Source organism: Schistocerca nitens, chromosome 1 (assembly GCF_023898315.1).
Source record: "Schistocerca nitens isolate TAMUIC-IGC-003100 chromosome 1, iqSchNite1.1, whole genome shotgun sequence".
Classification (NCBI taxonomy): Eukaryota; Metazoa; Arthropoda; class Insecta; order Orthoptera; family Acrididae; genus Schistocerca; species Schistocerca nitens.
The window spans coordinates 980012153-980039434 of NC_064614.1; the positions used below are offsets into that span (position 1 = coordinate 980012153).

Consider the following 27282-nt stretch of genomic DNA (forward strand, 5'->3'; position numbering starts at 1 on the left):
TGTGTGAAATCAATAAAACAAATAATTGATCTATGTGGGCAACAATTGGAAGGGAAACTGAAACATTAATTAATATGTGTGAAGACTTTTTTATTTAAGAAAACAGCCAAATAGTAAATAATAGCAGTCAGGTAGGCAAGGTATAATCAGTTCTTTAAAGCAGCTCACAAGATTAGCTTTGACATTTCAAGTGACCAAGCAGTTGTTTATATGCAAGAAGTAGAAACAGTTCTCTTTCCTGATGTTTCAAGTATTATAATCAGTTGTAATTGAGTAACTCAAATCAAAGAATGGGAAATCTGGGACACACACATACACAGGCAAATGCAAATCTCACACACAACTGCAGTCTCAGGCAACTGAAACGACACTGCCGTGTGGTGGCTTCAGTTGCCTGAGACTGCAGTCGTGTGTTTGAATTGCGTTCGTGTGATCGTGTTTATATATGTGCATATCTGAGTCTATGGCCAATGGCTGAAAGCTTTAATTGTGAGAGTCTTCCTGCTGTGGCTCTCTGCGACTCAGCATCTCTGCTATATAGTGAGGAGCAGCTTTCCTAACTGAGTAACTGTAGCACTTGAAAATGTAAATTATATTTTCTTGAGAATAAATAATTGGCTGTTAGCACATTGATTGTCACTGAATTTACATACATGTGGATAACTCAGTAAATTAAACAGAATATTCTAAATTGTTATGTGTTTATACTGAAAGAACCTGAATTGGAAGTCAGATGTTACAAATCTTCCTAAAAGTGTAAGCTCTGCAACTTTTGCATTAGGAGGTATCAGAGTTTTGGAGATGAAAATGTCAAAAAGTTGAGTTACTTTCCCTATTTCATTCAATAATGTCTCATGGTATCATATTCTAAGGTAGCTCATCACCGAGGAGAAAAGTTTATGTTACAAAGAAGTAGGTAGTAAGTATAATACGTGGTGTCCACATCAGAACCTCTTGCAGGCTACTCTTCAAACATTCAAGCATACTGACAAGAATCTCACAGTTCACTTGCTCTCCTATGAGTTTTGAAAATATTTTTAAATATAATATGGTACTATAATGAGAAATGATTCACACTCTCCATCATTATAGCAATCCGTAAGGGGCAAGGGAGAGGGAGGGGGAGGTGCTGAATTTTAATTCATCAGAGAGTGTTGAAGTACTCCTGGAAATTATTGGTTGTAATTATGCTAAACCACAGATTAAGAATCATCACATGCAGAGGGAAACTCTGCGGCTTAAGCAAATACTGCACTAACAGGTTACTTAATTGTCAGGTTATTCTTGGGGACTCAACCATTTTCTTGTCATAGTGACAATTTCAGAGCTGTTTTGTAGTTATGGTGAATGTGAGCCTTATAAGAATATAGTCATAATAGAACCTCCAATGTTTCTGTGTTGCTTCATTGCACAGCTCTTATCAAGCTACAGAAACAGACAGTCTGAGCACCCAGCACAGTGTGAACATCAGTGGAACTCACCCGCCTGACATCCATCCCAATTCCCACAATGACACCACTTTCTGGTCTATCAGAGAGGAAAAAGAATTATGAAATTACAATATTGAAGACATATCCTATCCAGAAGTTGGTACCTACTCAAACTATATGGGGCACAACACAGTGGAGCATCAAGTCATAGTGTAACAAATGAAGTCCAATTCCCATAGTTACATTGGTAATGGGCCAAACCAGATAAATGAGGAAAGTCTTGGATCAATCCTCTGGTGATAACAGTCACTTCTACCCACCGATTTGGTGGTTGTTGTAGAATGTTTCGTACAATCAGCTTGTCAAATGCCATCCCTGATTTATTTGAATAAATGTTCAAAACACATTCTTCAACTTTTATCATATGGTTCACCAAACCAACTTTTATTATAATGGATAGTCTCATTCTTATATAGCAGTTACATCACTGGTGCTCACTTTGACATCATATAAGGCCATATTTTCATCTTGCATCTGCCACCCCATATGAAGGTCAGGAGGCACGTTGTACCTACCACATCTTTCTTGAAAGTGTTACTAGAGATTGCAATCTTAATAGCTTCTTTTATTTCAATAACCCAGAAATTATTAAGCCTCATTATGGTAGTAGTTTCAGCAAATACATTTTTATGTACATTTTTAGAGCATATACAGCTAGCAGTGCTTTTCCTGGTTATGATAGTTCAATCTGGTGTTGTTCTATCATAGGCAGATATGCCTAACATAATATAGTTCAGGTTCACATGGTAATTTGCAAATGCCACTGAGCTCCTAGAGTTTCCAAAATACTGTGTGATTGTGGACAGTACAAAATTAGTTTGTCAGACCTTCAGAACAGTGTTGGATAGAACCTGAGGAGGGACTGTGACTACACTTTCTATAGAAACTGGCTCTGTTTGAACATGCTTTGGACAGTTAAAATCAATGACAAAAGTAGTCTTGAATTGGAGCTAAAAAGGTTGCGAGAAGGACTGACAGCCTGGCCTGCCGGTATGAAAAAAAATCAATAAATATGAGCTCTTAGTAGATCTGTAATGTAAACATTAATAAGACATTGGGAAAGCCTGGGTTGAACACAAACAACTGAATCAGTAAAGAGAACTTTTCACTATTTAAATGAGAGTTTTAGGAGCAGGTGGGAATGTAAGTGAAAATGTGAAATGGAACTCAGCTTACAAATCTGTATTTATCTCAAGGATAAAATATCATTTTCAGGTAGATGCTGTTTAAGAAGTTATTAAATATGTGTAAATTGTATTCTCTGTATGGTAAATGTGTAAGGGACACAGCTGAATCTATAGAGCACAAAGATGCGTTTTAACACTTCCTAACGTTTGTTCTTCATTACGCTCCACGAAGATCCCCACTTTTGCTGGAGACAAAAATTGGCCCATTGTAATACCAACTGTTTCCTTCTAAAATTTCTCTTTCCATTTCAATTAGCTTGAGTCTGCAGATTTACAATGATGAATGTGAAAATTTCTGTTTTCAAATGAAGTCTGCCACTGCCATACAGAAGGAGGATACCTCTTGTGAGAAGACTAGGTCTCCTTCACTTTTCATCCATGTTAGTACACATTATCTGTCAAGAAATGTCAAATTGGAAGTTATTTATCCTGAAAAAATGAAATGAGAAGCACTTGTCTGCTGAGGAAACTGTCTTAAGCTTCCTTTGGTTATGATATACTGTATTCTTTCATGCCACTGAGTTTGCCTGGGACTCAAGAGGTGATGCATGGATCTTGCTCTGTAACAGTTCATAATTAGGATGGGATGCAGAATGAAATGTTTACTCTGCAGCAGAGTGTGCACTGATATGAAATTTACTGGCAGATTAAAACTGTGTGTCGAACTGAGGCTCGAACTCTGTTTCTTTGCCTTTCATGGGCGAATGCTCTACTGACTGAGCTACCCAAGCACAACCGATGACCCATCCACATACTCCTTGTGAGTCCTGATTGAGTAGTTCAGTCAGTGGAGCACTTGCCCTAGGAAGACAGAGGTCCTGAGTTTGAGTCTTGGTCCAACATACAGTTTTAATCTGCCAGGAAGTTTCAATATGGGATATGTTGCAAGCTGCCACCTGGTCCACAAAAAATTGTTGTTTTGTGTAAATTGATAAGGTAACTTCTGTGGTGACATTCTACAGAACTCTAGGAATTGTAGATAATAATAGGCAGGATAACACATCCTGCATTTGTCACAGTGTTTTACAGTGTCAACTCCTACTATTATGTTGTCTTCTCCAGCAGTTGCTGCTGGCACCAAAGTCTTGAATTAATCAGCACATTCATTCACTATAACTGAAGCGTCACACAGGTGTGACATCAAGCCCAATATTTATACTAAATGGCTATAAATCTAGGTACCAGGTATCTCAAATACAATTTGTTGAGTACCGTTTCAGTGTACTGCACACAATTACACATACACACAATTACACATACCAGTAAGAGAGCATGATTTCCTTCACTGGGATGTGATCTAAAGTTGTTAACAAAATGTTTGAAAAAATTATGCAGTATTGTAATGAATGGTCATATGTGTATTACCCAATAAAAATGTTATAACTGTAAGAAACTTATTTTCTGATTATACTGTTTTATTTGTAGACAGTGAAATTGTACTGTTAAAAAAACAAATCATTGATTCAAAGAAAGAATTTATATGGTAAACTTACTGTCTTCAGGTGTGTTGTCATACGGATAATTTGCCACAAGAGCTCCAGCATGAAGGGAAGCAGATAACACAAATGGTATACGTTCCAGCCAGTTCATAATAGCTGTAGCCTCTGGTTGTCTTGGATGGGTGTTTTTACGGAATGCATCTGGGAAATTTCTGTTGAGGTCTACATCTTTCTTGTTGGTCCTGTTTTAATAAAAATTGAAGCTATATCAGAACTTATCCTCCTAGAAATATATGAGCATTGATTTTAATAATGATATCCAGGAAGTGTAATATCACCATTAACTGGAAAATTAGTAAACTGCAAACTGAAACTCTCAAGTGTAAGTAACAGTTGCCCATCATATTGCTCTGATGCCATTAAAATTATAAGAACACTGAATACTATAAATACTATTGAAACTGATGAAAAGCTCTCAGATTTCCAGTTGGGCATCAGTATTAAAATATGACAACATTTCAGTGAGTATGTAACAGAGTGACATTCGGGAGGACAACAGTTCAACCATGTGTCCAGTCATCCTGATTTAGGTTTTGCGTGATTTACCTAAATTGCTTAAGGCTAATGTCAGGATGGTTCCTTTTAAAGGACATGGCCACTTTCCTTGTCCATCCTTCCCTAATCTGAGCTTGTGCTCTGTCTCTAATGATGTCGTTGTTGATGGGATGTTAAACACTAATCTCCTCCTCCTTTTCCATGAGTAAGGTAGGACTATAATATTTTTGTTGTCATACCACCCCTGACATTAATTCTTCTTATCCTATTTTGTTAAGAGCACTTGTGTGACAGTTACACAAAACAGCTAATTTCTTAGTCTTGATTTATTTCATTAAAATTTATTACACACAGGATAGTTTTAGACCACTGATGACAACAGTATATTTGCTTATTACAGAAATGTTTTATTTGAAAGAAAGTTCATGTTTATCGTTCATACAAAGTATATGGAGTTCAGATTTTCAGTGAGAAAATAGCTATTTATTGCTGAAGGAGCATAGCTCATTTAAAAACCTTCATTCTTCTCTTTTCAACAAATGTTTTACTTTTCTCCAAAAGCTTTATGTTTCAAAAGTTACTCATACTAAAAATTTTTGTAATCTATAAAATTCTAATCCTAAGTAGTGCTTATTTCCAAAATTCAATACCATTTTTTCAAAGATTTGATTCCAAAAATTCCTGCTTTCACTATATCATCTTGTTAGTTAATTAATTATTCAGTTTGGAAAATTTCACTTTCTTGAAACTATCACTGTGTAAATATAAATTATCCTCATAAAGTAGTACCTATGAATTTTGCCTTTTTTCTAGTTATGCAGCTTGTAATTAGTCATGCTTCTTTGCTTATTGTGTCCTTGATTTTGCTATTTTTTATGTTAATATTCAAAATAAGTAAATCAATTTAATACTTTAATCATACTCCCATCTACAAATATGTGTGATGTACAGAGCCACAGTTAGTTAATGTTGTACTATAAAAATGAACAGTCTGAGCCAAGCAGTAAACTAGTACACAGACTATGTTGCCTGATGTTATTTTTAGTATTTTTAATCAGTCAGTGCCAGACTGTGTAAAAACATGAATCCTGTCCCCCTGTATGAGTAGTGAACAACAGGCACAATATTTCAGCAATCAGATATGCTGATGAACTGCCTCCCAGGGGCATACATCAACTTATGTCTCTCATCCCACAAGCAATTCCCTTTGCAGTCTACACCTGAAGGGGCATGTTGGTGGGCAAGAACGTGACTGCATCAGAGCCTGTGGCCAGTAATGCGTGCAAGGGTGCACTGTTTGTTGTAGTATGAGTGTTGTTACTCTGTCCACCCTGCTGCCAGAATGTTGTGCTTGCTGAGTGCCTTCTTAATTAAACCTAGTGCTGGTCCCCAAGCCTTACTGGGATTCTAGCTGCAGTCACAGTTGATGAGATTGTCCGTGGAAAGTATTTTTATGGCCTCTCTAATAGTGCTGTCTCAGGATTTGCAAGTTGATACTACAATCCTGGAATGTTCATATTCCAGTGCATAAGTCTTGGACAAACAGTGCTTTGTGACTGTCCAATTATCAGGATGCATTAGTTGAGTGTGCCACTGGAGCTCACAGAATCAGTCTTTGATGATGCACTCTGTTTTCCTGATACAAGTCTTGCCACATTCGCAGGGAGTCTGATACATAGCAGCCTTCCACAGAGATCATCTTTGATGCTCCCCAATAATGCCTGTGTTTTATTGGGTAGGTAAAAGACTTCTTGCTTGGTGCTTTTTCAGTGTGCACCCAATTTGTGCACCCAATTTTTCCCAATAGCATGGTGGTGTATAGTGAAGAGGCAGTAGCTACCTATTTCTCTGTGACCTCATCCACCTCCACAGGTTGCACTGTAGTGGAGGGGCACAGAAGTCACTCCAAGTAACCACTTTTTAGCATACAGTTCTGAGGTCTTCCAGTTCTCAGAAACACTTTCTACATCTGAGATGGTGCACACTCTGTATACAGGGTGTACATAAAGTCTGGGAACACTTTCAATTATTTATTGCACATTCTCTCCAGAAAAAAGTCACACGGAGTGAGATCTAGTGACCAGGCAGGCCATTTCTTGAAACTGCTGTCCCCTTCTGTAACACGGCCAATCCATCAATGCAGCAGCTACCCATGAATTTCATGATGAAAATGGGGTGGAGCCCCATCCTGCTGAAAGATGAATGGAGAATCCGATTGCATTTGAGGCATCAGCCATTGCTGCAACATGTTCAAGTAGGAATATCCAGAGACAGTGCTCTTGGTGAAGAAGAATGGCCAATATAGTACTCAACATGACAAAGCACAAAAAACATTTACCTTTGGGGAATCACTCTCAAATTCAATGAATTTATATGGATTCTTTGTACCCCAGATTTGACAATTATGCCTGTTCACTTTCCCATTAGTGTGAAAAGAGACTTCGTCACTAAAAATTAAGTGATCAATAATTCCATCCCCATCCTCATTCAGTTATTGCAACTGCAAACAAAACTCAAAATGCTTGTCTTTGTCGTCAACACTGAGCTTCTGCCCTAGCTCCAATTTGAATGGTTTCATAGATAGCTTCTGTTGCAGGACTATCCACACTGTCGTTGGAGCCATTTCAAGTTCACGGGATGCACGACGCACTAATTTCTTTGGACTCTTTATGAATGTCTCTTGTACGTGCTCCACATTCACATCACTTACAATGGGACATCCACTTCTTTTTACTGGGCACAAGCAACCCGTTGTAATGAATTTGTTGTGCCAGTGGTAAATGGCCTTCCTCGTTGGTGGCTTCTTAGCATACTTGGTTCTAAACATCCATTGAACAGCTGTAGCACACTTGTTTTTGTCAAATTCCAACACACAGAAAGCTTGCTCTGCACCTGAAGTCACCATGTTTGTGACTAGCGCTGACTATCGGCAGATTACCAAACTACACTGTGGCAGTATAAATGAAAAAAAAACTTTCACAATTTCATTTCAAAATGACACATGTATGATATCTGTACAATGTTTGGTTCTTGTGCAATAAATAACTGAAAGTGTTCCCAGAGTTTATGTACACCCTGTACTAGTGTTTTCAGCACTCCGTTCCTCTGTGCAGGGTGGTGGCATCTGTATGATGCAAGAGCAGGTCAATGTGCATTTTCTTCCGATACACACTATGATCCAGGATGCCACCAGCTATTATCTTAACCATGACACCAAGGAATGGTAAACTTTCATAGAAGGATACTCAGAAAAACATTGAGTAAGAACTGTTTTTAACCACTCAACAAAACATAGAGGTTACTGGAATTGTCAAAGATACCTTGGTTTGCAGAAGGCCACAGTGTGACAGAATCTTTGCCAGTGTGGCAAGATATATATTGGACAAACAGTCTGCTCCATCAAAGATGCCAAGAACATCAGTGTCACAGTGTATCTCAAAATTTGGCAGCCTCAGAATACTGTTTGTCTGGAACTCATAAAAAATATTATGAACCTACCAGGATTTTAGCACAAACTTCCAGATACTGGGACATTGCCATTAGAAATGTCATTGAAATACCCACTAGGGGCAGCCTTATCAATAGGGACTGCACCTACAATCACAGCAAGGCCAGGGAACCAGCATTAGATCTAATTAAGAAGATAATCAGCAAACACAAAATTCTAGTGGCCAGGACAGATGGAGTAACTACACCCACACTACCACAACTGATGCACCCTGCCGTGCATCACCAGCCACAGGGACTGTCACTGTTAACCTTCTTGGCCATACACTTTCAGGTGCAAACTCTCTATGAAATGGCTTGTGGGAGGAGAGGTATTTAATTTTGGTGTGTGCCCCTGGGAGATCAATTCACCAATGCACTGCTGATGGTGACAAGCCTGAACACCAAAATATTGTGCCCATTGGACACTAGGAAATGGCAGTATACCACATACAGTTCAGTCAACAAATACATGTCAATGTGGAAGTTAAAATATGAACTGTACAGCTGAATAAACTTCATGTTATTTCAGAATAAAGAATCTGAGCTTTTCAATGTGCTAACAGCTAACATAAGTACCATGTCATCATCATGGCTGACAGCAATATTTTCAGGTGATCCAGTTCATAATTATTCAATGGATAAACATCTGGATATGTTGAGAAATTTCAGAAGTACTTGAGTATTGTATTATTCACCAAAACAGTTACAATTAACATATTATTTCCATGATTGTTACATTTCATTGAAATTAGATTAGAAGTAGGCCCCTTACAATAAAAGTTGCATGCAGACCAGTAGCATTTTTGAGAGACAGGGAGATAATGCTAATTTCAAACTGTCACCAGAAACACAAGAGCAATTGATTCTAGCAACTTGTGGAACTTGATTTATATAGCATGTTTAAATGTTTAAGACATTTGATGGTTTCTGTAATTAAAGTATGAAATCCACTATTAACAGTAAGCATTTTTCAGTAACAAAGCAGTTATACATGATTCATAACTGATTTGATGGAAGAGGTTGGTTTCATTTTTGATCTAATATAGCAAGCCTCAATGGATCGAAAATGACCACAATATTCTGGATTATACTATTGCATACCACGAAAATTTATTGAAATATAATTGATATTTTTTATACCTCATGGATTGTTTAAAAATTTCAAAGAAAAATAAGTCACTTATAACACAAAACAGACAACTCAGAACTATGTGGGATGTCCTGCAGATCAATGAAGCTACTCTTAAACATAATATCTTGCAGATCCCTTGAACAAAAGAACTGTGCCCAGTAGCTGAAAAAGTACATAAATGTCTACATGAAGGGTAACAGCAATGATCACAAAACTATCATCTAACCTCATCAGTGTCCATCTATTGTAAAATCGTTATTAGGTATTCTGAGCACAAACATATTTATGTATCTCAAACTGAATGATCTCCATGCAAACCAGCATGGACACCATAAACATTAGTCATGCTTTTCTCACATGAGTTCCTAAAAACCATGAATCAGTACAATCAGATACACATAGTATTTATTGACTTCCAAAATGCATTTGACCAAGCACCATAGCAATACTCATTAACAAAACTAGGACTGTATCAGATTTCAAACAAAATTTGTGAATGGTTTTAGGATTTCTTCATAGCAAAGGCACAGGATTTTGTTCTAGATGGAGAGTTATCAACAGATTTACTGGTGTGACACAGATAAGTGTGTTGGAACCCTAATTGTTCAAGATGTATATTAATGGTAATCTCAGTCTTTTTGCTGATGATGCAGTTTTATAAAATGGTTTATTGTCTGAGAAAAGCTACAAAAATATTCAGCTGGAACTTGATAAGATTTTCAAGTGGTGTAAAAACTGGCAACTTTTTTTAAATGTCAGAAATGTAGAATTTTGCACTTAACAAAATGGAAACACATAGTATTGTATGACTATAAGATCAATGCTATTTGGAATCAGTCAAATAATACAGATACCTGAGTGTAAAGATTTGTGAGGATATGGAATGGATTGATCAGATAGTTCAGTTATAGTAAAGAACATGTAGAGCAGACTTTGGACCACTGGCATGGTATTAGGGAAATGCAGTCTGTCTACAAAGACAACTGCTTACTAAACATTTATTGGTCCCTTGTTAGAAGCCTGATCACGTTTGTGGGACCCATAGTAAATAGGACTGAGGATACTGAACATACAAGATGTTAGGAGTATAAGTGCAGTTAATGTGATCATTGATACCTCTATTGTACCTGCTATAATGTATTAGTTGCTTTTTCTCTGCATCTAACAGTCATCCTGCAAACACATCACTTAATTTACACTGAGATGACAAAAGTCGTGGAATACTTCCCAGTATCATGTCAGATTTCTTTCTGCCTAGCATACTGCAGTAACTTGATGTAGCATGGACTCAACATGTTGTTGGAAGACTCCTGCAGAAATATTGAGCCATGCTGCCTCTGTAGCCATAATTAACTGTGAAAATGTTGCCAGTGCACGATTTTGTGCACAAACTGACTTCTTGATTATGTCTCATAGATGTTTGATGGGAGTCACGTGAGGCAATGTGGGTGGTCAAATCATTCACTTGAACTGTCCAGAATGTTCTTCAAACCAGTTGTGAACAACTGTGGCCAGTGACTTAGAACTTTGTCATCCAAAAAAATGCCATTATTGTTTGGCTGCAAATGGTCTCCAAATAACCAAACATAACCATTTCCAGTCAATGATTGGCTCATTTGGACCCTTCCTTGTAAACACAGCTCACATGGAGCCAGCACCAGCTTGCACAGTACCTTGTTGACAACATAGGTCCACGGCTTCATGGAGTCTGTGCCATACTTGGACACTACCCTCAGCTCTTACCAACTGAACTTGGGACTAATCTGACCAGGCAATGGTTTTCCAGTCATCTTGGGTGCAACTGATATGGGCATGAGTGCAGGAGAGGTGTTGCAGGCAATGTTGTGTTTTAGCAAAGACACTCATGTCAACTGTCTGATGCAATAGCCTGTTAACACCATATTTCGTCACAATATCCTAACAGATACATTTGTCATGCATCCCACATTGATTTCTGTGGTTATTTCATGCAATGTTGCTTGTCTGTTAACACCCACAACTCTATGCAAATGCTGCTGCTCTCGGTTGTTAAATGAAGGTCATTGGGCACTGACTTGTCCATGGTAAGAGGCAATGCCTGAAGTGCAGTATTCTTGGCACACTCTTGACACTATGGATTTCAGAATATTGAATTTCCTAATGATTTCCAAAATGGAATGCCCCATGTATTTAACTCCACCTGCAATTCTGCTTTCAAAGTCTATTGGTTCCCGTTGTGTAGCCATAATTACATTAGAAACCTTTTCACATGAATCACCTGACTGTAAACGACAGCTCTGCCGATGTGCTACCCTTTTATACCTTGTATATGTGACACCACTGTCATATGTATATGTTCATATCGTTATCCCATGACTTTCATCACCTCGTGTTTTCTGCATGGTCATAACTGAAACCCCTAAGTGCACCATACCTGTCAGTACAGATTACCCATTTTGCATCCAAGCATCCACACTTCAACACCTGACCTACTGCCCAGGGGAAAACAAGCATTAATGACTTGTGCTTGCTGCATGTACTTGGAGGTACTAACCAACCTAAAAGCATAGTACACCTATAGCTATAATTATTAGTCTGTAAATGAAGTAAATACTGATGTAATGTCATTTAGTACTCTGTCCTTAGTCACTAATAAAAATATTTACACGTATACTCTAACACCCTGTATATACAGACAGGCAACAAAAACTGTCATAGGTTTGTTTCACTGAGGGACAGCATCACAGAAATGCTAGAAAAATTGAATTGGCAGATTCTTGAAGTTGGATGTTAATTATCCTATGAAAGCCTATTTACAAAGTTTGAAGAACCAGTATTAAGTAAACAATATATTAATATACTACAGCCCTCTGTTTAATGCTGCCACAGAGACTATGAAGACAAGATTAGACTATTTACAGCATACAAAGAGACATTCTTCCTTCACTCCATGCATGGGAAGAAATGCTATCTGACATGTGATACAATGGTAAGTGCCCTCAGTCTTGCAATACACAGTGTTTTTCTGAATCTGCATGTTGATGCTGATGTAGAAGAACGTATCATCCAAGTTGCTTATAGATCTCCAACAAGAGAAACATGGTATCTTAAATGCACTGAACATTAGATATGTTGAACATTAGCTGCAAAGTTTTTGCCATCCACTAGAGAACAAATAACTCAATGAGTTGAATCTTTTGCAAAAGTAAAATGATAAATGCTGTTTGATATTTTTTAAAGGCGTCTGTGTGAAGGAAACCATAGAAAAATAACTTTAGATAGTACTATACCAGTACAGGCTTGAAATGAGAGTAGACCAGTTGAGAAGCAATAACAGTTAAAGTCAGGTTGAGAACAAATACTTGGGAGCAATGCTTGAAGGGGAACAGCTTGTGTGACAGGCCATATATTTTTACAACTACAGAGTGCAAAGACTGTAAATAATTGTTGTAAAACGAAACTTCATTACCTCATACAGCAATAATTAACACCAATAAATTGTTTTTATTATTATTATTATTATTATTATTATTATTACAGTTAATGTTCCAGTGAGGCAGTTTAGCAGAGAGGATCACTTAATCTGAAGAAAGTGTTTCATTATCCAGAATGGTAAACTTACACACAAAAGACACTTACCTTCCTCGGCCATCACCACATTTTCCTTCTTCTGCCTTATCAAAACCATCAGGGTTCATAGTAGGCAGGAAATGTATTCTTGTATTATCTAACAGCCATGTAATTCTGTCATCATTTCCATATGTAATGAGCAGTAGCTGTGGAATGAAATTGATAAAATAAGGAAACAGTAAGTTCACCAATATTTTCTTCTATACTGTTCTGAATAACATGCATCATTACATTCTAGTTTGTAGAGTTTTTGTCCTCTGCCACTTATAGAATAAATGGAGTGATCAAATTCACCCTCTTTGCAAAAGATACTTCTCTCATAGTGGACAAAACAGCAGGAAAATTCCTGAAAACTTCTACTGGCAGTGTACTTAATGATATCCTTTGGTTTAGCTGTAAAGGACTTCTGCTGGATGCAAAATAATAATAATAATAATAATCCCCCATTACTTAACGGTACAATTTCATGTAACACAGAGAGGACTGCAGAGCATAAATATAAAATGTAATGGATGGTAAATACAGCAAGCGGCATCTTCTAAGTTCTTAGTTCTGTACACTGGTAGGAAGTTAAATTGGTCTGATGATAGCCTTGATCTTGGAAAGAGACTTGATTCTGCAGCTCTTGCCTTATGCATAACTGCATCATCCACAAATAAGGATGCCATCAGAGGTGCTTACTCTAGATATTTCCATGAACTATTGCCTTACAGCATCATCTTTTGGGGTAATAAGACCCTGGCAAAAAATATTTGGAACTCAGAGAGAGTCAGACAAATTAGTTTTCTTCCAAGACACTCTTTCAGGAACCTGTTCCAGAAAATGCAGGTTTTTACAATGATATCTAAGTATATATTCCCCCTTGTATGTTTCTTTGATAAAAACGACTCTATTTTTCAAAATCAATAGTCGATATCATTGACACAGTATGAGGTCAAAACAGGATTTACATAGTAACCAGACAAATTTTATGTATGTGCAAAAGGGAGGAAATTACTGTGGCATGCAAGTTTTCAATACTCTACCTAGAGTAATCGAAATTCTTTCTCTTCATATAAACAAAATTCAAGAGCAAATTGGAAGAATACCTCTTACAAAAGCCATTCTACTCAATTAGTGATTTTTTATCATAAATAGGTATGTATGTGTGGAGCTACTGTGCAGCTGAGATGTCCCATTTAGTGGAAGATTTATTATTTTATTTTTTTATTTTTTATTTTTATTTTTTTGAAATAGCATTAGTTGATATAAGTTTCCTTATGACTATCATATTGTTCTCTACTGTATCCATTATTACAAATTTTATGAACAATTCATTGTAAATTATTGTACAAACACTCAGTTTTTCCATATCTTGACAAATCTAATAGCATTGGGCTCTATGAAACTTGCAACAAAATAAATGATTCACTCTTCACTTTAGCTGACACCACTTTTGCATTAAATGTAATAATCGTGATGCACACTTGAAGCTCATTTCTCTTAACTAAAAGTTATGTAACTTATTTTTTTGAGAACAACCTTAATTTACTTTTCTCAGGATTATACTCATTTTCTCATCTTCAACTGCCATTTAGAGCAGTATATGAATTATCCACCTTCTTTTCTTTTGCTTTGGGTGGTACATTTCTGATAAACATGATCTCTACATTTTTTACTATTTGTTTACTTTTGTAGACCCATATGGATAGTTTTAGTAAATATTTTATGCTAATTTAAAGATATAAATTACTTCCTGATAATAAACTTTCTGGTTGTTTGGTCTTTCAAAGAGCTGTTTTCTCAGTTGTTATGAATAAGTAGTATGGTACAGTTATATTAGGTTGGTGCATAAGTTCATAGTGCTTTTGTTTTGCATGTTGTCATTCCAGTTGCTATGGCTTTATTTATCAATTGCCATTTTTATTTGTGGTTCACTGTTGCTATTTGAGTTTACATATTGTAATTTTGTCATTTGGAGATAGTGAGTGGAGCTGTGTATGCTAGAAAATGGAGTGCCAAGTGGTGAAATCAGAACATTTCTGACATATTCTTTTGTTTGAGTTCAATAGAGGGGTGGCAGCAGCAGAAGCATCCTGAAACATTTGTGCCTTGTATGGCAATAATACCAGTGGACACAGCGTGTGCAAGAAAATGGTTTTCTCATGTTAAGGAGGATCATTTTGACATTAGTGACTCTCCACATGTTGGAAGACCTTTGGGGTTTGATGAAGATTATTTAAATGCATTAATCCACAATGTTCCACATCATTGCATTTGAGAACTGGCAACAGCAGTGAACTGTAATCATTCCATCATCATGTGACATTTTCATGCAATGGGTAAGATCCAAAAATCAGGTGTATAAGTAATGCTTGCTCTAAACCAAAATCACATAAATCAGCAGGTGGCCATCTATGCATCTCTGCTTGTTCGTCATCATTTGGGTTTTGAACAACACCAACCATTCCTATCTTTTATCATTACTGGTGATAAGAAATGGTGTCTTTATGCTAACATAATAAAAAAGAAAGAAATGGTTGAGCACAAACAAAGCAGCAACTCTCCCTACAAAGACCTGCATGCATCCACAAAAGACAATATTATGCATATGGTGGCAGACTAGAAACTGCTTCCCCAAGATGTACCCTTCATTGGTGACGTTTACTGTCAACAACTGAGATGTATTGCAGACACAATCCTAGATGAATAATCAGGAAAACTGTGTGCAGTGATGCTACTCCCACCTGCATTCTGCTAGACTGACAAAAAGCACTACACAAGACTTGGGTTGGAAAGTCATTCCACACCCATTTTTTTCACCTGGTATTGCACCCCAGATTTTTGCTTTTTCTGCTCTCTATCAAGCAACCTTGAAGAAACTTCCTTTCTTCATGAAAATGCACTCCAAATATGGCTTGACAAGTTCTTCACCTCAAAACCATGCAATTTCCACAGCCACAGAATCGAAACGTTACCACAGAATTGGCAGATTGTTGTGAATAGTGAAGAAGAATATATTATTGATTACTAAAGTCTCTGTTATGTATATCTGTTGTGTTTATTAAAGTTATAGAAAATTTTATTAATCCAACCCTATAGCTGATAATCAGTCATGTGGGCCACATAATATTATTCATAACACAAACAGAAAATCTTTGGCCAGTTTATTTCCTTAGATGATTCAAATACTCATACTTTATTCATACAAAGAAATTGGCTTTGTTTAGGACAAAAATTTATGAAATTTAAGCAATGTTTAGATATTTTATTAACCAGAGTTGTTTACAGATTAGCACTATGTGAGTACTTAACATGAGACAAGGGTTAAAAGTAGTGTAGGCATCTACCAGGATGCAACACACTTCTTTTTCTTTCACCACATTAACTTTTTAAAGTCTTTCATGCAAATTCCTTGTGAGGGGTATGAAATACTACAAGTAAAAGTGTGACTGTAAGAGATGAACATGTTCTACATAAAATAAAGTGAATGATCTCTATAAATCGGTTCTATATTTCATGTAGCTCAGTTGATAAATTACAAGAAAGACTTAAGCACTGAATAATAAAAGGAAAGACAGCTATAATTTCAATCATCTCTGACTAAGAATCTAAGCAGTTTTATGGTACAGGCAGATGATTGTGACATACAGGCATAACTTATGTTAAAGTGACACATTCCACATCATTACGAAATGTCGTATTTATGATCTATGCAACAAGAATTAATGTATGTATGTATGTATATGACTGAAGAAAATAATGATTATGATCCAGAAAATTTAAATTATCAATATAAGACAAAGTTGTTACAGATTTAAATTAACTTTGTAAAGTTATTCCCACTATTTGCGAACTCAGGTATAGGCATGGCAGCACTATCTTTTACATACCTTTATAAGCTGCAAAATAATTTCTCGTCCAGATGGTTCATTACCATGTATGTTGGCTACCAACTTGACATTAGGAATTCCTATCTGATCTTTTTCTGCTGCTGATACTTGCAGAACCCACAGTTCCTGTTCTGTGGAAAAATGGATCAAAGATCATTTAGTGTTTTGGAGAAGATTTCATTGACAAAAGAATTAAGATTAGAGTTTACTACAAATAACTAATTAACTAAATTAGTCTGCATACTCGTGTGTAAGCATACGTAACCTTCAAAATGTATGTGCACACACACACACACATGTATTGTTCACCAATTAACTAAATAAGAGTCACATGAGATCTCTGGGCATTAATCAAAAACTGATCATTATGGCCAAACACAAGTCACTCCATCTCTGTTCTCCACAGACTGCAAAGTCAGGCATCTGTTATTAACATCTTTATTTGTTCAAAACCACCATCATCATGATAATTGCCATAGTAAAAAATGTGCAGGTAACAGTGGTGCAGTAGCAATTAGCTTTGAATTTAACAGTGTACACATTGAGCAAAATGCAACAGATCACCTGAAATTCAATAATGGACAACATGTGTTCAGTCTCAACATCTAGAAACATCTCATTTCTATGTGATACAACAGCCACTGACCAACTTTTCTACATTTGCCAACTCTCTGGCACATGGAACATAGCTCAGCAATAATGCAGAAATGTCACCATTATATCAACTAAACATAAAATAAGCCAGACAGACGGCTGGTACCAAAAGTGAGAGGGAAAAAAGAATTGGAAAGCACATTTTGTGATGCATACTTATTTCTAACAGGATGTATTAAAGGTAAGTGCAGGTAGAATGTTGATATAGTTCATCTGCCTTTCTTATTTACACAGGAACTATAATGAAATCTGCTGCAAGATCATGAATGCTCCTTTGTTCTCCTACAGAACAAATAATCTATGTTCAGCCCATCTATGGAGCATTCCAAGCACTCTAAATATGTCAGTGTAATTAATTGCATGCTCCAAGAAAACAAGAATACTTGCCTGGCTCTTTATGTGCCTCACTGCTGAGTGCATTTGTGGTGCTGTCAAATGGAATGTGAGCATCTTAGGGCTTTCTTCAACAGATGTGTGCATTTCATAGTGATTTGCCGAGTATGTATGTAAATGAAGGTATAGATCTCTGTGAGTTGTTTGCACTGGGTGGTCAATTACCTGTCATCAATGCTTCATGATAATCATAGTGTGTTATAGAAATTATGTCACAAAAAATGTCATGATAGCTTCAAATTATAAACAGCCCAGAAATCGCTGACTGTGGAGCAGATATAATTTGAACTTTTTCCTTTCCTTTCATACAAAACCATTTAAGTAAAAAAAACTAGATTTTTTAGCAGGGATGAAAACATTCACTTAAGTATCAAAAAACACTTTAAGTTGCGTAAATCAGTTGCAAAACTTAGATTCTGAGAAGGTAGATGGTACTTGAAAGAATTTGAGATGTCCTGTTGTCATACACTTTTTGTAGACATAGATCTAAGCTTGTCTGCCCCCATTACATTTCTCTTTGCACACCTTTAGAATACAAGTCCAGCAAGTTTCTGAAAGTGGATGATGAAGTGTTTTCAGAAAACTTGACTAAACAAGTGCTGATTTATGCTCAGTGTAGGACGCTCTATCTGAAACACACAGTACATCCTGTAGATGTTTAAAACTGGACTTAGAATAATTTTCTCTGTTGATCCATTGTAGACACAGGACAGATGATGGTCAAATATTTACCAGAGAAGGTTTCCAAACTACCATACATTTTGAGAAGTTATTTAATTTACACAACCAGCTTTGGCATCTCAATAATACCATCATCAGGCCCAATATGCACTTCATATATGCCAATTCAATTCTACACAGAGTACGCGAAAGAACTTGCCCCCCTTCTAACAGCCATGTACCGCAAGTCTCTAGAGGAACGGAAGGTTCCAAATGATTGGAAAAGAGCACAGGTAGTTTCAGTTTTCAAGGAGGGTCATCAAGCAGATGCACAAAACTATAGGCCTATATCTCTGACATCGATCTGTTGTAAAATTTTAGAACATGTTTTTTGCTCGCGTATCATGTCATTTCTGGAAACCCAGAATCTACTCTGCAGGGATCAACATGGATTCCGGAAACAGCAATCATGTGAGACCCAACTCGCTTTATTTGTTCATGAGACCCAGAAAATATTAGATACAGGCTCCCAGGTAGATGCCATTTTCCTTTACTTCCGGAAGGCATTTGATACAGTTCCGCACTGTAGCCTGATAAATAAAGTAAGAGCCTACGGAATATCAGACCAGCTGTGTGGTTGGATTGAAGAGTTTTCAGCAAACAGAACACAGCATATTGTTCTCAATGGAGAGACATCTACAGACATTAAAGTAACCTCTGGCATGCCACAGGGGAGTGTTATGGGACCATTGCTTTTCTCAATATATATAAATAACCTAGTAGATAGTGTCGGAAGCTCCATGCGGGTTTTTGCGGATGATGCTGTAGTATACAGAGAAGTTGCAGCATTAGAAAATTGCAGTGAAATGCAGGAAGATCTGCAGCGGATAGGCACTTGGTGCAGGGAGTGGCAACTGACCCTTAACATAGACAAATGTAATGTATTGCTAATACATAGAAAGAAGGATCCTTTATTGTATGATTATATGATAGCGGAACAAACACTGGTAGCAGTTACTTCTGTAAAATATCTTGGAGTATGTGTACGGAATGATTTGAAGTGGAATGATCATATAAAATTAATTGGTGGTAAGGCGGGTGCCAGGTTGAGATTCATTGGGAGAGTCAGAAAATGTAGTCCATCAAGAAAGGAGGTGGCTTACAAAACACTCATTGAGCCTATACTTGAGTACTGCTCATCAGTGTGGGATCCATACCAGGTCAGGTTGACAGAGGAGTTAGAGAAGATCCAAAGAAGAGCAGCGCGTTTCGTCACAGGGTTATTTGGTAAGTGTGATAGCGTTACGGAGATGTTTAGCAAACTCAAGTGGCAGACTCTGCAAGAGAGGCGCTCTGCATCGCAGTGTAGCTTGCTGTCCAGGTTTCGAGAGGGTGCATTTCTGAATGAGGTATCGAATATATTGCTTCCCCTTACTTATACCTCCTGAGGAAATCACGAATGTAAAATTAGAGAGATTTGAACATGCATGGAGGCTTTCCGGCAGTCGTTCTTCCCGTGAACCATACGCAACTGGAACAGGAAAGGGAGGTAATGACAGTGGCACGTATAGTGCCCTCCACCACACACTGTTAGGTGGCTTGCAGAGTATGTAGATGTAGAATTGGTATCTGTGTACTGAAGCAATCAGTATCTTGATACTGTGAATTAATTTTTTGAGAGTTTCTGTCAATGATTTGACAACAACTCTTTTGTCAAGTTACTAATGACACTAATGCACACACACTCCCTGGGCCTGTGTGTGCACTGCACCGTCAGTGGCTCATAAGGTACCCTGTGGAGGCCCTTATAACTTCGTGAAACACACTGTAGTTGCTTCTTCTGATGTACGGGGGTAGATGGGTTGGTGAATCACTTTCTCAACCTTCAGTTTGCAGAATTGTGTGGGAGGGAAGTGCATGAACGCAATCTGTAAACCTACTTTTCCTCACACTTCTACCCAATGATATCTCCCCACTCCATCCTATTACACTCCCGGAGCACAGTTTATCGTTAAATAAGGTTCTACTGCACTCAGAGGTGGTACACACATTTAATATTTGTTTCTAATCCACTTCATTTAAATGTAAGCATTAATTTTATACCACTAGCACGATATTTTTAATAATCTGTGATTTTTCCATCCATCAAAGGCCTAAACTTCTAGTCCTAGAGAAAAAATTACAAAGACCCTTTTTGTAGGAATTTTATGTAGTTTAGTTTTGTGCTGGAAAACATTTTCACTGGAAGCCACAGTTTTTAAGTTGTTTGAGAAAAACATAAAAAAGTGACCTCTAAACCCATCCCCACCCCAATGCTCACACCCCACTGGTCAGGATTTTTAAATGACACCTGAAGTGAATTGGAGGACAAATGAATTATACCACATCAGCTATTCTTGTGAATGCTCTGGCTCCACACTATCATTGCTTTCCTGTAGAAGAGATCTCTAACACACTGTTGTACAGTGCACTGGACTTGGAGGGAGCTGGTCTGAGTTGTGATGAGAGAAGAAATTTTACTTGCCCATATTTCACTGGCTTTGTGAGGAGAGTTGCTGCTGTAAGAGTTTCCAATCTCCAGACTTCACTCCAATATTGCTGATTAAATCTTCCCTCAGAATCTCATTGAGTGAGGGCATTTGACACTGTGTATGGTGATATGTTCATCTGATGGGGATGCTTAGTGCAGAATATCTCTTAGTGCTATTCAGCATGCAATACAGGGAGGGAACTATTAGTTCCACACAGATAAGGTGAATAAAAAGTTTGTAAGTTCCATTATTTGCTCAAGATTTAATCATGGATCACACACCACCTATCTTTCCTGAATACGCATTCGAAGTAATCCTTACTGTGAACATGATGCAGTAACAGTAGGAGATATCAATTACATTCCTTTTTCCAAATATGAACATTACAAGACAGTGATTAAGCCAGAAGCACGGTATGCAACAGAAACACTTAACATGAATTTCAAAGGCCAAATGGAGAAACTTGGGCTAAAGAAAAGAAAAATTTTAAGAAAAATCATTGGGCCAAAATTTCAAGACAATAAGATTATATACATCAAAAATGAAACTCTACAAGAAAATTGAAAAACTTTCAGATTCTATGTGAAAATGGAGAATAAATTTTTATGGTCATCTTCTCAGAATGAATTCCAACAGATTAACTAAACAAATCTTTGACTTCTTCCGTAACCAAAAAACGAAGCCCAACTGGTTTAAAGAAACTGAGAAAGACCAAGTGGAATTAAAGATTTCAGAAAATTCACTTATTGATCAAACTGCTAAATTAATTACTAAAGATGAAAACATAAGGTTCCAAGACAAAACCACACGAAAGTCCAAACCCTTCATCTCAGAAGAAGAGAGGAGAAGAAGATCAGAAAGAATGAAGAAATACTGGGCCCTAAGAAAAGAACAATGCACAAAGAAATGATTGATCCAGCATACCCCAAAGAGGGTGAAATGAAACAAGAAGAACCATATGTAAACCAGCAATCTGAGTTCATATAACACTTAACAAGATCTCATTAATCATTGCCAACTAACACAGTGGCTCCCCCTCATCAAAATAATATAGTATCTTTAAAACTAATTATAAAATTGTTAAAGAATGTATAATCTTACCGGCAATATACTTGAAAATTCGTAAAGCACTGGGAAATGGCAAAAAAAGAAATAGTAATAATAAAAACATATTTGCCATAACCTGGTTGCACCTCCTCCATTCATCTACTTATATAATACTAACAAGATGTTAACCTTTACACATATTAATCACAGTCACCTGCACTTGGTGGACGGACTTATTACACAGCATCAGACTTCATGCTTTTGTGCATGAGGAAAGGTCATTCAATTTAGGCAGCTCTGTTAACTATCAGGAATCTCCCAGTCAACAGTTTCATAAAACTTTATTTTACTTGTTGATAAGTCTTTATTCGTGTTGATATGATCATTTCTCTACTGCCAAGTCTTCGTTGGTATTGATATGATCATTTTAATTCAAATTTCTTATCACAACTGCCTATTGAATATTTTACTTTGCTTCCTGAAACACTACATATAAAATGATGCATGAACCATGAACAACCAGTAGGTACTCACTGTTAACGGACTGTCCAATGGAATAGAGGTCAGTCATGTTTGGGAAGGCATCCCGAAAAACTTGCAGCAGCTCTGCAATCTCCTTGTTGCTGTGGTACTTGAAAGGCAACTCCGGTAGTGTAGGCGCATTAGAGGGTGCTTCTCTCGAGCTGCCCACAGCCAGCAGCAATGTCACAGCTGACATGAGCAATGACTGGCACCAGAACATGGCTTCACGTTGTTTCTCTGTGAAAATAAATGATGTTGCATTTCCTACAGGCTAGCTGTGTCACATTGTAACAGGTGGCAGAAGCAAACAGTTATATACTTCAACCACAGCTGGCATATTCGTCCTGAGAGAACTGAAACTGTATTGATTTTTAAAACAATTCTAACATATCATTTATTTTAAGTCCTATCTACATATTCTTTTTAAATATATGAATAGTTTCAATCTCCCTGGAGCATCTTTGGATCTAAAAACAACGTAAAAGTAAGTATGTAAAGAAGCAAAGTATTTTACATAAATGTAGAATTTACCTATGTAGTTGCATCAGTAACCTATTGCGTCTGTGTTAGAACAACATATCACAGTACTGTGGTATGCAGCTGCGCTCAATGCGTACCATGCATTTTTACTTTTGTAAAATATAAGAGACTACATATTTAGTTTTACTTTGTTTTTAGATCTGTAGATGATCAAAAGAGATCAAAACTAGTTGTATGTTTTAGAAGAATGTGCAATTGGATCTGAGAAATAAACTGTATATTAGAGCTATATACTTCTATTGTAAGAATCTAAGAAAAAGTACATTGAAACTCTATGGTGGATGGTATATTACAAATATTGACGAGACTGGAGAAACACTACTGAGACGCAAAAGTGTTCAATCCATGGGCCACTTTACTATGGTGTGCATCCTCTTATGATCTCAAAAGATGCCAAGGTTATTATTTCGTGTGGGTTTGTTTGGCTGAATTTTTCAATGGATAGGTAATTTGAGTTAGTCAGCAGTCACCTCTAAAAACACTGTGCTCTCTCCTGTCAAATTCCCTTCGGCACTCGGTCAAACACGGCATAATTGACAGGACATTTAAAAGAATGGTTAACGGAGTTTTGGCAGTTTGAAGTAATTTTGATGCGGTGCAAAGCCGATTTGTTGCGTGCCTCATTTTATTGAGACCAGGGTCCATGAACACTTTTCTTTTTTTTTTGGAAAACAACCATTCTCAGATAAGTTAGTTCATTAATGATACTGTGGGAAACATACAAGTTCTCTTTAAGATCCATAGCAGCTGATGGATAGCTCATTTACTCATGAGGTCATAGCAAAGCCACTGGACCACCTGGGAGCATTTTAGTGGAAAATTCATAAGGCAAATGATTTCATACTTTTTTTAAAGGAATATGTTTAGATAAAAGACACATTTTGCTGTTGTAAAAATTATACTAACCAACCGCTTGTAGTTATAATGCAGTTTTTAAATAAAACAGTTTTTTACATAGACCTGAACATCAATGTTGAGTACTTTTTAAAATACTTGTATGTTGCTGATACAGATGTTAATAAACCACGTTGCATACTTCAGTGATTTTAATTCTCCCTCTTTTTATTGTCACCAATTCATTAAATCATACACAGTCCAGTAGGCTAACATTAATGTAATCACCACCTATATTTGACGTCAATGTGGAATAGACTCTCACTGACAGCAGGTGGCAGCACTGGCACTGAAGTGTATATAAAGTGTGTCGGGGGTGGCGGGGAGGGGGACGCTGAAAACAGTGTAGATGTTGTTGTAATGTGGAAACAGGGTGATTTATCTGACGTTTCAAACGGAGTGATCATAGGCTTTTGGGCCAAAGGTGGAAGCATTTCTGAACAGGCTAAGTTTGTAAACTGTTTGCTTGCCGCCATGGTTAAAATATGGTGTGCATGAAAGAATGGTGCTATCCAAAACTGGTGCTGAGGCAACTGTGGGGCACCACAGGCCATCAATGACAGGGGTGAACGACATCTGTGGAGATGCATAAGGGCATTAGAAGTGCAACTGTTGAGCAACTGACTGACCAAATGAACCAAGGGCTGCCAACAGTTTCTCCTGAATGAGTGTTCAGTGAACGTTGTGCACCCATGCTCACTGCTGATCGCCGGCAATGAAGGCTGGAATTTGCATATTATAGCGCAACTGGACCTCCACTGGGTGACGACAGGGGATCTTTTCAGGAAAATAAGTCTTATGCTACATTGTACAGAAGGCTGTTGGTGTGTAAGACGCGAAAGTCAAAAAGCAATCCTGCATGCATTATGGCCTGGTAATGTTTTCGCAGCTTTGTCTGTGTGAGCCCATTATTCTGTAAGGCACAATGGATCAACACAAGTATGCATCTATCCTTCAGGACCACGTCCACCACTGCATGCACTTTGTTTTGCCTCGGCACAATAGCATCTACCAGGAGGACAATGCATTGTATCACACAGCTCGCAGTGTACGTGCCCGAGGTTCAAAGAGCACCAGGGTGAGTTTATCATATTCCCCTGGCCACCAAACTCTGCGGATTTAAACCCAGTTCAAAATCTGTGGGACCACCTATATCAGGTTGTTCACATTATGGACCGTCAACCGGGAAATCTAGCGCAGCTGGACATGGTACTGGAGTCGGCTTGGCTCCACATCCACGTCGGTATCTTCTAGAACCTCACTGACTTCTTTCCTGCATGTTTTGCAGCAGTCCACACGGCAAAAGGTGGTTGTTCAGTCTTTTGGGTCACGTTAATGTGACTGAACGGTGTATAATTGTGTAGTAAACTTCGATAAAATTAAATAACACATCCAAAATACTATGTTATAGACTTCTAATTAGATGACAGCCTAATTTTAGCTGTTAGCTTTCACAAAATTTCTCATCACTTGTTTGGCCTTGGGCGTAATACACTCATGCTCATAAATTAAGGATAATTGCAGAATGTGGTGCCACATAACGTGGCACTATACAAAACTGGCGCTAATAGCATAGGCACATAGGGAACACACACAACACAGGTCTGTAAGACCACAGTATTGGTGATAAGTTGAGAAAACCGTCCCGCGACATATGTGCTACAAAACGCCACTGTTTCCTACACATGTACCCTGACATCAATATAGGATATGATCACCATGCACACGTACACAGCCGGCCGGGGTGGCCGAGCGGTTCTAGGCGCTACAGTCTGGAACCGCGCGACTGCTACGGTCGCAGGTTCGAATCCTGCCTCGGGCATTGATGTGTGTGATGCCCTTAGGTTAGTTAGGTTTAAGTACTAAGTTCTAGGGGACTGATGTCCTCAGAAGTTAAGTCCCATAGTGCTCAGAGCCATTTGAACCACACGTACACAGGCCGCACAACAGGTTGGCATACTCTGGATCAGGTGGTCGAGCAGCTGCTGGGGTATAGCCTCTCATTCTTGCACCAGTGCCTGTCGGAGCTCCTGAAGTTTCCTAGGGGTGTGAAGACATGCAGCGATGTGTCGACCGAGAGCATCCCAGGCGTGCTCGATGGGGTTTAGGTCTGGATAACAGGCAGGCTGCTCCATTCGCCTGATATCTTCCGTTTCAAGGTACTCCTCTACGATGGCTGCGCGGTGGGGCCGTGCGTTATCATCCATCAGGAGGAAGGTGGACCCACAGCACCCCTGAATAGGCAGACATACTGGTGCAAAATGACGTCCCGATACACCTGACCTGTTACATTTCCTCTGTCAAAGACATGAAGTGGTGTACGTGCACCAATCATAATCCACCCAGCACCATCAAACCACGAACTCCCTACAGGTCCCTTTCAAGGACATTAAGGGGTTGGTATCTGGTTCCTGGTTCACGCTAGATGAAAATCCGGCGAGAATCACTGTTCAGGCTATACTTGGACTCATCCGTGAACATAACCTGGGGCCACTGTTCCAATGACAATGTAGTGTGTTCTTGACACCAGGCTTTACGGGCTCTCCTATGACCAGGGGTCCTTGCAGGTCTCTGGGCGAACAAACCATGTCTGTTCAGTCGTCTGCAGACTGTGTGTCTGGAGACAACTGTTCCAGTGGCCGCGGTAAGGTGTCGGGCATCTTTTGGTGTTGTACACTGAGGACGTCCCGTAGTGTAGCTCCTGGACAGGTTTCCTGTGTGCTGGAATCGTTGCCATAACCTTTAGATCACACTTTGTGGCACACAGAGGACCCGTACTATGACCTGCTGTGTTTGACCAGCCTCCTGTCGCCCTAGTATTCTACCTCTCATAACGTCATCAATATGTGTTCTTACAGCCATTTTCAACACACAGTCACCATTAGCAGGTCTGAAAATGTCTGCACACTTACTCGCTGCACTGTACTCTGACATGTACCAACACACCACTGCATATGTGGACTGCTGCCAGCGCCACCGTGCGACAACCGCAGGTCAAATGCACCGCATGGTCATAACCCGAGGTGATTTAAATCCGCAAACCGCCCACCAGAGCGTTGTTTCACCATGTATCAGCATTATCCTTAATTTATGAGCATGAGTGTAGATTCTAAATACGGTCCTGATTTAACCTGTTTGCATATGAATCAGTGAAGGAAGTGAAATTTCAGAACATGTATACAAGTGAAAACGGAAGAAACTGGGACTAGGACTCTCTAGACGACGTACACTACAAGAAAATTAAATAGGAATACCTTTGTGTGTGCAG

The 27282-nt window shown here is 38.2% G+C and overlaps 1 protein-coding gene across 1 annotated transcript in view; it reads right to left on the reverse strand.

Annotated features, from left to right (window-relative positions):
- Positions 1–27282, reverse strand: part of LOC126195132 (carboxypeptidase D-like) — a 149590-nt gene that overhangs the window by 21805 nt on the left and 100503 nt on the right. The window contains exons 2-5 of the mRNA XM_049933632.1: positions 22593–22817; positions 16774–16904; positions 12911–13047; positions 4171–4358 (exon numbers count right to left, since the gene is read on the reverse strand). Of these exons, the coding sequence (XP_049789589.1) occupies positions 4171–4358; positions 12911–13047; positions 16774–16904; positions 22593–22800 (664 nt within the window). The 5' untranslated portion in view covers positions 22801–22817. The remainder of the gene's footprint in view (positions 1–4170; positions 4359–12910; positions 13048–16773; positions 16905–22592; positions 22818–27282) is intronic.